Source organism: Hypanus sabinus, chromosome 7 (assembly GCF_030144855.1).
Source record: "Hypanus sabinus isolate sHypSab1 chromosome 7, sHypSab1.hap1, whole genome shotgun sequence".
Taxonomy (NCBI): Eukaryota; Metazoa; Chordata; class Chondrichthyes; order Myliobatiformes; family Dasyatidae; genus Hypanus; species Hypanus sabinus.
The window spans coordinates 89,487,990-89,502,786 of NC_082712.1; the positions used below are offsets into that span (position 1 = coordinate 89,487,990).

At 47.7% G+C, this 14,797-nt stretch overlaps 1 protein-coding gene across 1 annotated transcript in view; it reads right to left on the reverse strand.

Moving 5' to 3' along the window:
- Positions 1–763: 763 nt before the first annotated feature.
- pelp1 (proline, glutamate and leucine rich protein 1) overlaps positions 764–14,797 on the reverse strand; it is a 55,685-nt gene continuing 41,651 nt past the window's right edge. Inside the window, exons 12-17 of the mRNA XM_059975132.1 lie at positions 13,206–13,356; positions 12,061–12,226; positions 11,493–11,548; positions 5,934–6,137; positions 3,010–4,449; positions 764–1,158 (exon numbers count right to left, since the gene is read on the reverse strand). Coding sequence (XP_059831115.1) covers positions 1,063–1,158; positions 3,010–4,449; positions 5,934–6,137; positions 11,493–11,548; positions 12,061–12,226; positions 13,206–13,356 — 2,113 coding nt within the window. The 3' untranslated portion in view covers positions 764–1,062. The remainder of the gene's footprint in view (positions 1,159–3,009; positions 4,450–5,933; positions 6,138–11,492; positions 11,549–12,060; positions 12,227–13,205; positions 13,357–14,797) is intronic.

Sequence of the window (14,797 nt, forward strand, 5' to 3'; positions counted from 1 at the left end):
CCCTGAATGGAAGTGGGGGAGGAGGTGAATGGCCAGGTGCAGCACTTTGATAAGGACAATGATGAGTATATACCTCTTCCTCTCCTACCACACTCCCTACTTTAATTTGAAATTAAATGTAGACTCAACTTCAGACCTGGCAAGAGAGACAGTGTCAGATCCAACTACAGGTGGCCCCCATTTTTTGAACAAAAATTTTTACGAAGAAAAAGACGCCCGCTTTATATGTATGTTTACCCTGAGAAAGACTACCATGACCATGAAGCCTTGTGTGGGCCGTTGTGTGCGCATGCATGTATGTGCTGATTTTTTCCCTCCAAATTGGCTCGCTCTTCCTGATTCTGATAAGTAAAACTACACCGTACATACAATATTTCTACTTAATATAGGCCGCATATTTATCATGTCATTCCTGCTTTTACTATATGTTCGTGTTATTTTAGGTTTTACACGCTATTTGGTTTGATTTGGTAGGTTATTTTTTGGGTCTGGGAACGCTCAAGAATTTTTCCCATATAAATTAATGGTAATTGCCTTTTCGTTTTACGACATTTCGGCTTACAAACAGTTTCATAGGAACATTCTACTGTCAGGTAGCGGGGGAAGCCAGTACCACAGGCAGAGCGCAGAGTTCAGACCAACATGGTTTTCACTTCAAAAGACCTTCACACTCACTCATTGCCTGGAGGTGCCTTCCCAAAATAAAGAACCTTGGTTTGGTAACAGTTCTACTGTGAAACACAGGCTGGGCAGAAAGTGGTAATGAATTGTACATTCTTTATTAATACATGCACTAGACTCAAGTTCAGGCACGTTAACAATTTATTTTTAAAAAGTCATAGAAAACACAGACATACACATACACATGTATTTTTGAGTTACCTTAGCCTTAATCCCTTGTACCCAGAGCAAGGCATCATGGTAGCAGTCCGGAGTATAACTAGACAGCCAGCTTACCCACCCCAGCCTATAACAAGCAGTGTTCCCACATCAACACGGCCAACCTGGGCTCCAAGTCTGTTTGCTGTGGTCGTCTCTGGTCCTCTGCACACCAGGACGCAATCAACTGCTTGATCCCGGGACCTCAGCCACATCCTCTTCATCCGGTGGACAGTCTATGAAGTCAGCTAACATGGCTGCCGTCTCGTCCTTGGGGGCCTGACAGATAGAAGCAGCAAGGGAAAACACACTGAGTAAGTGACCCAGTGGAGGAGGGTCGCGCTGGGGAGCTGTGCAGAGATGATAGGCTGCAACAGCGCCTGAGTAGAGCAGAACTGCCTCAGCACCTTGCAGAATGCTCTTTGTACGTACTGACACAGCCTGATCAGGCCTGGGAGTTATAGAAAACCTGGGCTAATCCAGTAAGACACAAGGGATGTCAGATGCTGAAGTTTGGAACAACACACAATCTGCTGGAGGAACTCAGCGAGTTGGGCAGCAACTGTAGGGAGGAAAGCACTTGCTGACATTTCAAGTCGAAACAATGAGCCTGAAGGCGATACTCAAATACTCTGATTTATGAAGGCAAATATGCCAAAAGCTCCCTTTACAATACTATCTATCTGTCACACCACTTTCAAGGAATTATGGATCTTCATTCCCAGATTCCTCTGTTCTACCAAACACCTCAGTGCCCTACCATATAAGCTTTGAAGCCATCCTGGTTCTTCCCACTAAGCAGTTATAAATCCACTGGTCACTTTATTAGGTACAACTTAGAAATGTGTGGTTCCAAGTTGTCAGCTGTTGTAGCCCATCTACTTCAAGGTTCAACATGCTGTGCGTTCAGAGACGTTCTTCTGCACATCACTGTTGGAACGTGTGGTTGTTTGAATTGCTGTCTCCTTCCTGTCAGTTTGCACCAGTCTGGCCATTCTCCCTTGACCTCTCTCATTAACAAGGTGCTTTTACCCTTAGAACTGTTGCACACTGGGTTTGTTTTTGTTTTTTTTGTACCATTCTCTGTAAACTCTACAGAGACTGTTGTGTGTGAAAATCCCAGATCATCAGCAGATTCTGAGATCCTCAAACCACCCCACCTGGCAACACAGTCTAAATCACTTAGGTCACATTCTGACACAACTGAACAACTGAACCTTCTGACCATGTCTGCATGCTTTTATGCATCAAGTTGCTGCCTCATGATTGATTAAATATTTGCATTAATGAGCAGGTGACCTAATAAAGTGGCCACTGAGTTACGTTCTATGTACCTAGCCATGAAGACAAGGATGTTGCGCATCTCAGTTGCCACTCTACCTATAGTTGCTGTAGCATGTGCTCTCTAATCCAGGAAGCATCCTGGTGAACCTCTTCTGCATCCTCTCCAAAACATCCACCTGGGAATACAGGTCCATAATTCACTGAAAGTGGCATCATCACAGGTTGATAGGGTCATTACATAAAGACAGCTTCTGGCACATTGGCCTTCATAAATCAAAGTACTGAGTACAGGAGTTGGGATGTTAGTTGAAGCTGTGTAAGACACTGGTGAGGCTTATTGCATCATCTACCTACAGGAAAGATGTAAATAAGGTTAAAAGAATACAGAAAAAATTTACAAGGATGTTGCCAGGTCTGGAGGACCTGAGTTATAAGGAAAGATTGGATAGGTTAGGACTTTAATCATTGGAAGATTGAGAACAGATCAATCTTTACCTAGAGTAAATGCAAGCAGGCATTTTTCTACTAAGGATGAGTGAGGCTACATGTAGAGATCATGGGTTAAGGGGGATCTATGAAAAGTTTAAGAGGAACATGAGAAGAAACTTCTTTACTCGAGGGTCATGAGAGTTTGGAACGAGTTGCCAGCTCAAGTGGTGCATGTAAGCTCAACTTCTATGTTGCAGAGAAGTTTGGATAGCTACATGGAGCGTAGGGATATGAAGTTATAGTCCTGGTGCAGGCTGATGAGAATAGGCAGTTTAAAAGGGCCTGTTTCTGTGCTGTATTTTTTAATGACTCCTTCCTGTAACAGTACAAGTGATTGTATCAAAGACTAGGTCTCACCTTGACTTCAGCAGGTTCTTCAGACATTTCCATCTCCTCTGGCTGGTCGCTGGTGCTCCCCTCCACAGCTGCTGTTGTAACTTCTGGGACTTCTGCTGGGGACCCACCCTCTGGTTTCCTCTCGGGCTCCTGGATGGGTCCTCCATCCTCTACGTCGGCTTCCTCCGGCTCTCCCTCCTCTCTGCTCTCAGTAACTGGCGTCTGCTTGCTCTCCTCATCTGGCACGGGCTCCTCCTTCGACTCTGCTGTATCATCCGGGGTAGTCTGGGCCTCAGCTGTTACCTCCTCTGTGGGCTGGGAGCTCTGCTCTGGTAGGGTGTCAGTCTTCCCCGTAGGACTTTGCTCCTCGGTCCCTGGCTCTGGGGGTGCCACCACCTCTGCCACCGGTTCCTCCTGCCCGCCATCCCTCTGGGAAGCGGCCTCTTGTGTCCCGTTCTCGGCTGGTGGAGTGGTTTCAGGCTCTGGCTGGCCTGCCTCTGTGAGCTGCATGCTCATTCCCGTTAGGAGCCCCTCATCCTCAGACACCGGACCTTGGCCCCGATTGAATATCTCCTCTTCCTCTTCCTCTAGCTCCTCGAACCCCTTGTAGTCCATCTCATCATCCTCCTCCTCCTCATCCTCCCCTTCCTCTTCCTCCTCTTCTTCCTCCTCCTCCAGCTCCCCCTCCTCAAAGTCCTCCTCATCCTCATAGTCCTCCTCGTCCTCTTCCTCCTCATAGTAATCCTCCTCATCCTCAGGGTATTCCCCTTCCTCGTCCTCGCTGCTGTTAATGTTGATGACAGTCAGGTCCTCATCCAGAGGTTGGGCCTCTGGCCTGGGTTCTTCCGCTATGGGAGGCTGAGCTGGGGGGGCAGCCAGGGGTGGGGCAGGTGCCTGGGGCTGATTGGGGGGTGGCGAGGCCACAACTATCTTTTCCACTTCCTCTGCCTCCTCCTTCTTGGCCTCGGGAGATGCCCGCTCGAGAGTGAGGCCGCCGGGCACAATGACCACACTGTCATCAGAGTCGCTCTCCAGTGAGATCTCAACATCAGACTCTTCCTCCTTGTCGTAGCGGATGAAAACTGGCCGTCGACCGCCGTCTCCCAGGAGGGCGTCTTCGTCCCCAGGGACTCCTGCTTCGGCCTCGCCCTCAGCCGCAGAGACCGGGGTTGGGCCCAGGCTAAGCTGCGGGGGGAAGCCCAAGACTGGTGGGGCAGGGGGGCCAGAGAAGCGGGACTGCAGGGAGGGGAGCCCAGAAGGCTGGAGGCGGGCAGCCGAGAAGGAGGGCGGTGGGGGCTGCTCGATGAGGGGCTGTGTGTCCGTTGGTTGTGGCTTGAAAGGGGTCCCTACTCCCGCCACTGCCCCCGGCCCTGTCCCGGCAAGAGACACCCTAAGCGGGGGCACCCGCGGGTGGATGACGCAGTTGCAGATCACCAGGGCCTCAGCGCAGAAAGCTGCCACCTACAGACACAAACGGAACGACAATTTTAGTTGGGGGGGGGCCACTGGAAGGATTCTATAGGCTTCGGTGACTATGTCCCCACTTCCCTCTAAAAACATGGATTTTGTTGGAAAAATCCAGGGAGAGTTGACAGGACTGTGGGATGGGCAGGGATAAGAGGAAGGGTTAAATCAGTCATACTGAACTCTTTCCCCCTTGACATAGTGGGTCTCAGTGGAAGATCTGGGGAGAACTAACAGGAATGATTAAGTTGGCCATAATGAACCCCCCCCACACCACCATCAACTCAAATGAGCTTCAACAGAAGAACTCTGGCAGCTGCAGGAATGCAGGAGTGGAGTGGGGAGAGTTTCAATTAACCAAACACCCGCATCACCCCAACCCCGACTTTTCGATGCATGTTGGTTTTGCTGGAAGATTCCAGGGAGGGCCGACAGAGATGCAGGGATTATATCAGCTTTTTAAGTTGAGGAAGGCTAGAGATTTGTCCTGGGTTTAGAGGACTGAGTGCGTGTATTAGGAGGGAAGGAGGAACGGAGGCCTGCTTTGCCTCTGTTGTTTTGTTGCTCGGGTGTGCCGTCTGCTGATGTAAATGCCCCATTTCACTGTTTTTATGTACATGTGATAAATAAATCTGAATCTGGGGAGAGCTGACAGGAATGCAGAGGGACAGGGAAGGGTGGGGAAGTGTTAAAATGGCCATAGTGAACACGAGTGGGTTTCGGTGGAAAATTCAGGTGGGTGGTAGCAGAAGAGTTAAACTTGCTGCAGCCCTCCCCACTTTGATGAGTGTGGGTTTCAGTGGAAAAGTCCGGGAAGAGCTGATGGGAATGCAGAACAGGGAGGGTCAGTGGGTGAGTAAAATGTCATTTCTGTAAATGAGTACACATGACCCACCCACCTACTCATTGTTACATGCCTGTCACAGGAGACTGTAGATGAGCCGGTATCTGAGGCAATGGGCAAACTACTGAGGAACTCAGCAGCGGTGGGGGCAATAGGCTATTGGGTCCATCAGGCAGCTTTTTACACCAATCTGCCTGTCTTTAATCTCTCCACAATCTCATCAATTCCTCCTAGATTCTAACCCTCACCCACACACTAGGGGAGGGGCTCCCAACATGGGGTCCACTGGACCCCTTGCTTAATGGTACTGGTCCATAGCATAAAAAATTTTGGAACCCTTGCACTAGGAGGTCAAAATACAGTGGCCAGTTAACCCCACAGGTTGCTGGGATGTGCAAAAGAACTGGAGCACATGGGGTAGCCCTACATGGTCACAGGGAGATTGTGCGTACTCTGCACAGCCTGAGACACAGTGGCAGAAGTCAGGGTTGAACCTGGGTCTCCAGAGTTGTGAAACAGCAGATCTATACCCTACGCCATGGAATCAATTAAGGCAAAGGCGATGGACGGAGGGAAAGCAAACACAAACTAGAGATGCAAAACACATGGTTAAGGGAATGCCCAGCCCCATTTTCACCTCAGTATTCCCGTCGTTCTGTCCCTGGCTGAAGGCTCGAACAGCGCAGTGCAAGGGGGGTGGCCACCTGGGGCTGGGCACCAGGAGCAGGAAGAGCAGCAGCCGGTAGAGTTCCTTGCGGCAGTCCGCCCGCAGATAGGGGCTGGGGGAGGTCGAGCCCTGATGCATGCGGAGGAGCAGGGGCAGCACCAGCTCGTGGAACTTCTGCAGCGGGAGAGAGGAAATACGTTAAATCAAATCATCAAGGTTAATGTCACTTGCACAGGTACAATGAAAAACTTACTTGCCTCAGCATCACAGGTACTGACACACAATACTCTGTTAAGTTATACATGAACAACGAAGTAAGAGAATCAAAGAAAGAAAGAAAGAAAGGCAAGACTCAATCAGAAACAAGAGATTCTGTAGATGCTGGAAATCCAGAGCAAAACTCACAAACTGCCGGAGGGACTCGGCAGGTCAGGTATTGAGGGGGGCTAAGACTCTTCATTGGGACTGAAAAGATCACAAGATCCAGGAGCAGCATTAGGCTATTTGGCCCCTTGAGTCTGCTCCACCATTTCATTATGACTGATCCATTTTCCATCTCCGGCCTTCTCCCTGTATCTATTCATGCCCTGACTAATCAAGAATGCCATAAATATACCCAATGACTTAGCCTCCAAAGCCACCTGCAACAACAAATTCCACCACTCCGTTCCAAAGGATGCTGCTCTATTGTGAGGCTGTGTCCTCCGGTCTTAGACCTACCCGCCACAGGAGACATCCTCTCCACATCCATTCTATCGAGACCTTCCAACATTCAATAGGTTTCAATATAGAAACCCCCTCATTAGCTTCTGGCTTCTTCTCCCCTTCCTTTCCAGACACAATCAGAGATGTTCATGGTAGTGCACGAGGTGGTCAGTATGTTCAGTTGCCAAGGTAGAGTTAGAGTTGTGCAGGTTGGTTCAAGAACTTGATGGCTGTAGGAAAGTAACTGTTCCTGGACATGGTGGTGTGAAACCTCAGGCTTCTGCACCTCCTGCCTGACAGTAGCAATGAGAAGGCTTGCCTGGATACATGATAGATGCTGCCTTTTGAAGCAACACCTCCTATGAATGCTGTCAGCGGTAGGGAGGGCTGTTACTGTGACAGACCAGGCTATTTCCACTACCCTGTGCAACTTATTACTTTCCTGTGCATTTGGAAGAATACTGATAATGGCTGGGGTCATCTACTTGTAAAGACACTGCCCAGAAGGCGGCAATGGCAAACCATTTCTGTAGACCATGACTGCCCACGTTATGCCACATAATGGTGATGATGATAATGAGGATGAGCATAAAGATCAGCATTGTTGTGTGAGGCAAAAGGCCCGTTCCTAAGCTGTGAGACTCTGTGGTACTTGACCAGTAACTTCCCATGCGTCAACAATGTAAGTACTTGGCTCGAATATTGAACACAAAGAGTGGTACAGCACAGAATGAAGCCCTTCAGCCCACTGCCTGTGATGAACATGATGCCAAATTAAATCAAATCTCTTCAGTCTGTACAGAATCCATTTCTTGACCTGCACATCTCCTTTAATCTTTTGCCCTCTTACCGTAGAGCATTATGTGTCATGTTGTATGACATGGATGATCACGGTCTTTCCATGAAAGAGGGCCTTACACTCCTTTAGCAGAGACATATCTCCACCCTACCACCTGCTATACCTTCTTAGAAATGGACAGTCCAGGTAGTTCTTAAATGCTGTGACTGCCCATGCCTCCTCCACCGGCAGTGCACTCCAGATTCCCTATCCCCAGTCGCCAGGCTCCTCACTGTTTTATAAACCCCTAACAGTACACTATCAGCTGTTATTTATTTACTGTTTTGAACTTAGAACATTACAGTACAGGCCCTCTGACCCATGACATTGTGCTGATCTCTTGGATCAATCTAACCTTTCCATCTCCATTCCCCTACCATCCATCTCAGAGCCTCTTAAATGCCCCTAATGCCTCTACAATCACACCTGGCAGTGCATTCCATGCACCCACCAGTATCTGTGTTAAAAAAAAGTTACCTCTGACATTCCCCACCATGCTTTCCTAAATCACTTTAAATTTACACTCCCTGGTATTAGTATTTCCACCCTGGAAAGTCTCTGGCTGTCCACTCGATCTGTGCCTCATCATCAAGTCATCTCCCATCCTCGTATGTTCCAAAGAGAAAAGGCCTAGCTTGCTCAACCTTTCCTCATTAGACAAGTCACACCTGAACTGGAGGGAGAATAACATCTTTTATTATAAGTTTGTTAGTGGTGCATTGGGGGGGGTGAGGGGGCTTAAACTAGAGTTACAGGGGGATGGGAACAAAAGTGCCAGAACAGACAGTAGAGTGGCTGTGGAGAAAGATGTTGTAAAGCCTACATACAAAGTCAGGATGGTGGAACTAATGTTCTGAGCTGCGTATATTTCACTGCAGACAAGCTTAGGGAATTATGAGGCTTGGTTGCAGGAGGGGAAGTTACCATTAAAGTTGATAAAGGCAAGGCAGTGAATATTGTCCATATGGACTTTAACAAGGTTTTTGACAAGGTCTGCATGGGAGGGTGGTCAAGAAGCTTCAGTTGCTGGGCATTCAAGATGAGGTAGTAAATTGGATTAGACATCAGATTCATGGAAGAAGCTAGAGATTGGTAGTAGATGGTTGCCTCTGACAGGAGGCCTGAGACTAGTGGAGTACTGCAGGGATCAGTGCTGGGTCCATTGTGGTTTGTCATCTATATGATCAATGACCTGGATAATAAAGTGGCAAACTCTATCAGCAAATATGTGGCTGACACCAAGACTATGGGTGCAGTGGACCACGGGGAAGACTATCAAAGCTTACTGCGGGATCTGGACCAACTGGAAAAAGCTGAAAAATGACAAGACGGAGACAATTGTGAGGTGTTGCACTTTAGGAGGGACAACCAGGGCAGGTCTAACAGTGAGCATTAGGGCACTGAAGAGTGAGGTAGAACAGAGGGATCTGGGAATATAGATCCATAATTCCTATGGCATCACAGGTATATAGGGTTGCAAAAAACTTGGCACACTGGACTTCATAAATCGATGTACTGAGTGCAGGAGTTGGGATGTTATATTGAAGTTGTAAAAGATGCTGGTGAGGTCTGATTTGGAGTATTGTGTTCAACATTGGTCACTTACCTACAAGAAAACCATAAGATTGAAAGAGTGCAAAGAAAATTTACAAGGATATTGCTGGGACTTGAGGACCTGAATATAGGGAATGTTTAAATAGGTTAGCACTTTATTCCCTAGAACATGGAAGGGTCTCAGCCCAAAATGTTGATTGTACTCTTTTCTATAGATGCTGCCTGGCCTGCTGAGTTGCTCCAACATTTTGTGTGTGTTGCTCAGATTTCCAGCACCTGCAGATTTTCTTCTTTGTGACGGGTTGGCTGAATGCCCATTTCTGTATTGTGGTGTTCTAGGACTCCATGGCATGCTTTCTAGACTAGGCAAAGCATGCCCAACAGAAAGGTCATGCTCAAGTCCCTCTCAAGTAAATGGAACAAACATTCCTGGCTCCTAGACAAGTCAACTGACAGCCTACTTGCCTCTCAAAGGGGTGGAGAATGTCCCAGGATCCTCACAAAGAGACCTGCAGCCCTGGGCACTGCTTAGTTGGAGGCTGGAGGACCATCCGTGGATATCAGTAGGTCGGTGAGTGAAATGGGGTGGGGGAGAAGGGGAGGGCATGGTTTAGTGCTATTGTTCTACTGCACAACGTGGGCATGCTATGCTGATGTCCTTAAGTCAAAGGAGCAGAATTAGGCCATTCAGTCCATTTATTCTTCACCACAATTCAATAATGGCTTATTTATTTCCCTTCTCAACACCATTCTTCTGCCTTCTTCCCATAACCTTTGACTCCCTTACTAATCAAGAACCTATCAACCTCCTCTTTAAATACATCTCGTGAATTGACCTCCATAGCCACCTGTGCAATATATTCCATAAATTCACCACCATCTGGCTAAAGAAATTCCTACTCAATTCTGTTCTAAAAGGATTCCTTCTATTCTGTGGCTGTGTCATTTGGTCCTGGGCTCTGCAACTATGAGTCATCCTCTCTACGTCTACCCTATCTAGGCTTACAATATTCTGTAGGTTTCAATGAGATCCCCCTCATTCTACTAAACTCCAATCTTACTGACCCAGAACCATATGCTCCCCAGTTTCATTCCCAGGATCATTCTTGTAAACCTCCTCTGGGGGGGGGGTGGTGTCTCCAGTGCCAACCCATCCTTATTTAGATATGGTCCCAAAACTACTCACAATACTCCAAGTGCAGTCTGACCAATGCCTTACAAAGCATCAGCAATACATACATGTTCTTATATTCTAGTCCTCTCAAAATGTATCCTTAACAGCAAATTTTCCTTTGTTACCAATGATTCAACTTGCAAGTTAACCTTTAGGGAATTCTGCACTAAGAGTCCAATGTCTCCTTGCACTGATTTCTGAACTTTCTCCCCATTTAGAAAATAGTCGATGTCTTTATTCTATCGACCAAAATGCATGACCATACACTGTATTCCATTTGCCACATCTTTGCCCACTCTCCTAATCTGTCCAAGTCTTTCTGCCTGCCCAGATATGTGGTGATGCTTACCAGCTGCTCCCAGCCCATCCTTGGGTTCTGTTGGTTGTTAACAAAAACAACACATTTCACTATATATTTCGATGTATGGGTGATAAATAAATGAATCTGAACTGACAGATGAAAAGAGCTAGCCGGGACCTGTCGTTTCCATTAAAAGGTTCCTCGAATGCTACAACTGAATCAGCCCAGTACACTAACCTGATCAGGCGCTTATCTCAAGGAGTGTGAAGTTGGTCTAATGGGATTTCCCTGCCACCCACCCCACCTTCAGCCCCTTTGACCAAGTGTCTGGTCACCTTCTCCAATAACTTCTCTAAAGTAAACTCCTTTTCAATATCTCAACCAACTCAGCCAAGGTCAGAACCCTGAAGGAACTAAAACTGCTCCTTTATTTGTTGTCACAAGTTGCTGAAGGAACTGGAAACAAAAATGGAAAGTAGAACACATGCCTGGCTGAATCAAACCCAGCAAAAGGAAAAGACCAAAAGAGTGATTCCTTCTAAGGATTCAATTTAATGAACTGTGTGATACTTCCTCCTTTGCACCCACTTTCTTTTCCATGCCAATTATCTATTTACCAGAGCAACATTGCCACTACCTCACTATTTTCCTCGATTTCTGCACTATTTATTTACATTAAATATATGTCAGTTATATTAAACTTGATTCATTAGTAGCCCCATTTGAAGGGACTCCAGTCAGCTAGAGGTCAGAATTAACACCAGTGCACTAACCTTGTCTGCAGGAGTGTGAAGTGTGTCTAATGCGATATCACAAAAAAAAGGTTTGTTGTTTCCTGTTCTCCAGTTCCTGCATGCCACCAGAGGCAGAAAGGAATTGCAATGCACCCCCCACCCCAGCCTCATACCCTCCCTCTTAAGAATGTAAATGAGAAAAGGAGTGGCAACCTTCACGCACCTTATGGGTCTCCTCCTTCAGGAAACTTCCGCTGGACAGGATCACACTGCTGCAGACTGTGGGAGAGGGTGGAAACACAGTGATGAACCAGGGGGTGACATAATTCTGTCGCCAAGCCGGCAGCGTGGGAGGGTGGGTGGGGTGCAGAGTCAGACCCCACTGGCTTCTGCCAAACTCCAGGTGGGGTCTACCTGCACAGTCGCTAGTGCAAGGCTACATGCTGCCCAGCGCGGCCACCGGGAGCCAGGGACACAGACGTTGTGGTCACTGGGATTGCAACATAGTCTCAGCAAAGCAACAAAACAAGCCAGGAGCTAAGAGTGGACCTTCCCCAGTCCAGTGACCAGGAGCGACAACCACCCTCACTCCATTGGGAGTGACTGAGGGGCTGCGTCTGATGAGAATGATGCCATAGAGCCCTGAACTCTGCACACACTCCCATACACTTTGACCTCATCAAGTAAGGGCAACAAAGCGGGTGGGGAACAGGTAAAACTCAGCAAGCCTCAATGCAGACTCGTCAGGCAGTCCTTCACCATGGTGAGGCGAGGGTTAACCTCTCAGGTACCTCTTAGTGCCGCCAAGCAGACATCACTATTGGCGCTCAGGTCCCTCTTCTTCTGCCCTTGCATGGTGGACCCCTCGCTCAGGTCCATCAGCTTCTGCTTCTTATGGGCGTGCTTGCCATAGCTCTGTGACTGGGTCCCATTGCCCACCGGTCTCTCCCCCTGCAGCTGGAAGGGCAAAGGTCAAAAGCCATCAGCACAACATCAGTCAGGGCAGCTGGAGTTGCAGCCAGAATTTGGGGGAGTTCAAACTTTCAGCTCCAGAGATCTAGGTTCAATCCCAATCTCTCCCACACCTCCCCTCTGCCTCGTCTCTTTCTTGCCCAGCCCACCATCACCGTGTCTCCCCCACCCCCTACCTCCAGTTCCTTCCCCACCCCTCTGACCCAGTCCCTCCTCCCCCACTCCATCCTGCTATCCGCCTCTCTCATATCTTTCAATCAACCCCTCTAACTCTTCCCCTTCCCCCTCCCTGCCCTCTCTGTGCCCACCTCCCTCTGTATGAATTTTGCACATTCTCCCTCTAGCCACATGGGTTTCCCCTTGGGTGCTCTAGTCCCCTCCCTCATCCCAAGGTCATGCGGGTTGGTAGATTAATTGGCCTCTGTGAATTACCCTTACTGTGTGAGTGAGGGCAAGAATTTGGGGGTGAGTTCATTGGAATGCGGGGAGAGGGGAGTGGGACTGATGGGAATGCTCCCCAAAGTAGCCTGTACTTGAAGGGCTCAATGGCATTCAGATGGTGGGTGGGTGTTGGAGAGGAAATACACCACACACATTCTCTGAGAGGTTTTAGTTTGATTTCAAGTCAACACTACACTCCTCAGGGTGCTCTACCATTTTGTAGAGGTGTACAGAATCATGAGGAGCATACAAAAGGTGAATGTCTTTTCTCCCCCCAAAACTGGGGAAATCAAGGGTATAGGTTTGGGTTCAGAGTGGAAAGATTTGATAGGAACTTGAAGGGGTAACTTTTTTTTTATAACCACAGGCACGGACCATTTGGGCTGATGGGCCTGTTTCTGTACTTCCTGATTCTATACTGTCTGGAGCCTCTCCCCCATTCACAATACAAGTTGTTGGTTTACCATGCTGAGCAAAGATACTCCTGCCACCTCTCCTACCCTCGCTCTGTGGATCTCCTCACCTTCAGTGTGTCCATCACGGGAGTGATATCGCTGAGTAGGTTAGCCAACAGGACATCAGAATGGTGGAACGTGCCCTGGAGAACGCCTGAGGAAGCCCCACAGACCTTCACCCAAGTTTCCAGCACCTCGTACACCTTCACTCTCACAGAGCTGCAAGAACAATTGAGTGATGTTAGTTTTCTCTCGTCCTGTCCACCCTCAGGACCCAAACCAAACCAGTACTTAGTACTCATCTGCAGTTAACAGAGGAAGATCGCAATCTTTTTCCCTCCAACTATGCTTTAACATTGCAATCATGTAGGAGCAGCTTGATCAAATACAATCCTTTCCAAGAACATGAATGATCAAGTTAAATAAATATTCCAGGTTTGACTCAGATTTGGCCAAAACCCAACCAGATCTGAGCACCAAGCTCTAAGCTGATTTTGCAGTATGGGACTGAAGTGAACACTGTCAGTAAACTAGGATCAATGAGGAGGTCACAACTCCAGAGACCCTAGTTCGATTTGGCGCTATATATATGCTTGTATGTCTGTGCGTGTCTGGAATTTGCACATTCCCCATGATGACTTGGGATTTTCACCAGGCGTTTGTCTTCCCTCCAACATCCCAACAGTGCATGGGTTTATAACTGGCCACTGCAAATTGCCCCCTAGCATGTGAGAGAGGTTGATTCTGGGGGGTAGCTTGTAGGGAAGTGCAAAGAATAAAACAGAATTAACGTAAATGTCTTGTTGATAGTACGGACTCGAGTGAGGAATCAGTCAGGAAAAGGAGGCAGTTAATGGGCGTGGAAGAGAGATAGGCTAATGGGACAGATAGGATAGCTCTGACCACTTGATGGGTGAAATTTGGGGCAGAATTTATTAAGTCTGTCCAGGAAGGATTCCTAGTCCACAATGTTGTATTCTCATTCTGTGGACTAGAGGAGAGGCCATACTGAGGGGACAAAAGGCATAGATTAAAGAACAGCCAGGGCCTTTATCCCAGGACAAAAATGGCTAATATGAAAAGACTTATTTTTAAAGTAATTGGAGGAAGATATAAGGGGGATTTCATAGGTATGCTTTATTTTTAAATAGAGTGTTAAGTGCACAGAATCCACTGTCAGACAGTAGGGACTGAATACCGAGCCTCTGGACTGCTCCTGCTATTTGGATCAATTTCGTTCAGAATGCTGTTGTTGCTGCTCACTGCTATTGTTTGCCAGATTTGGGTTTTTTTCCCCTCTTTCTCTACTCATTGGGGGTTGGTCTTTTTTTTAAAATTGGGTTCTTTCAGGTTTCTTGCTTTGCGGTTGCCTGTAAGCAGACAAATCTGAAGGTTTCAGATATGTCCATACATGCCTCCTCTACTGCAATGATGAGGCTAAACTCAGGTTGGAGCAGCAACACCTCATATACCGTCTGGGTAGTCTCCAACCCCTTGGCATGAACATTGAATTCTCCAACTTCCAGTAATTCCCGCCCTCTCCCTTCCACCATCCCACTTTCACTCTGCCTCCTCCTCCAGCTGCCTATCACCTCTCTCATTATTCTGCCTTCTTCTACTACCCATACTGCTTTCCCCTTACATTTCTTCTTCACCTTTC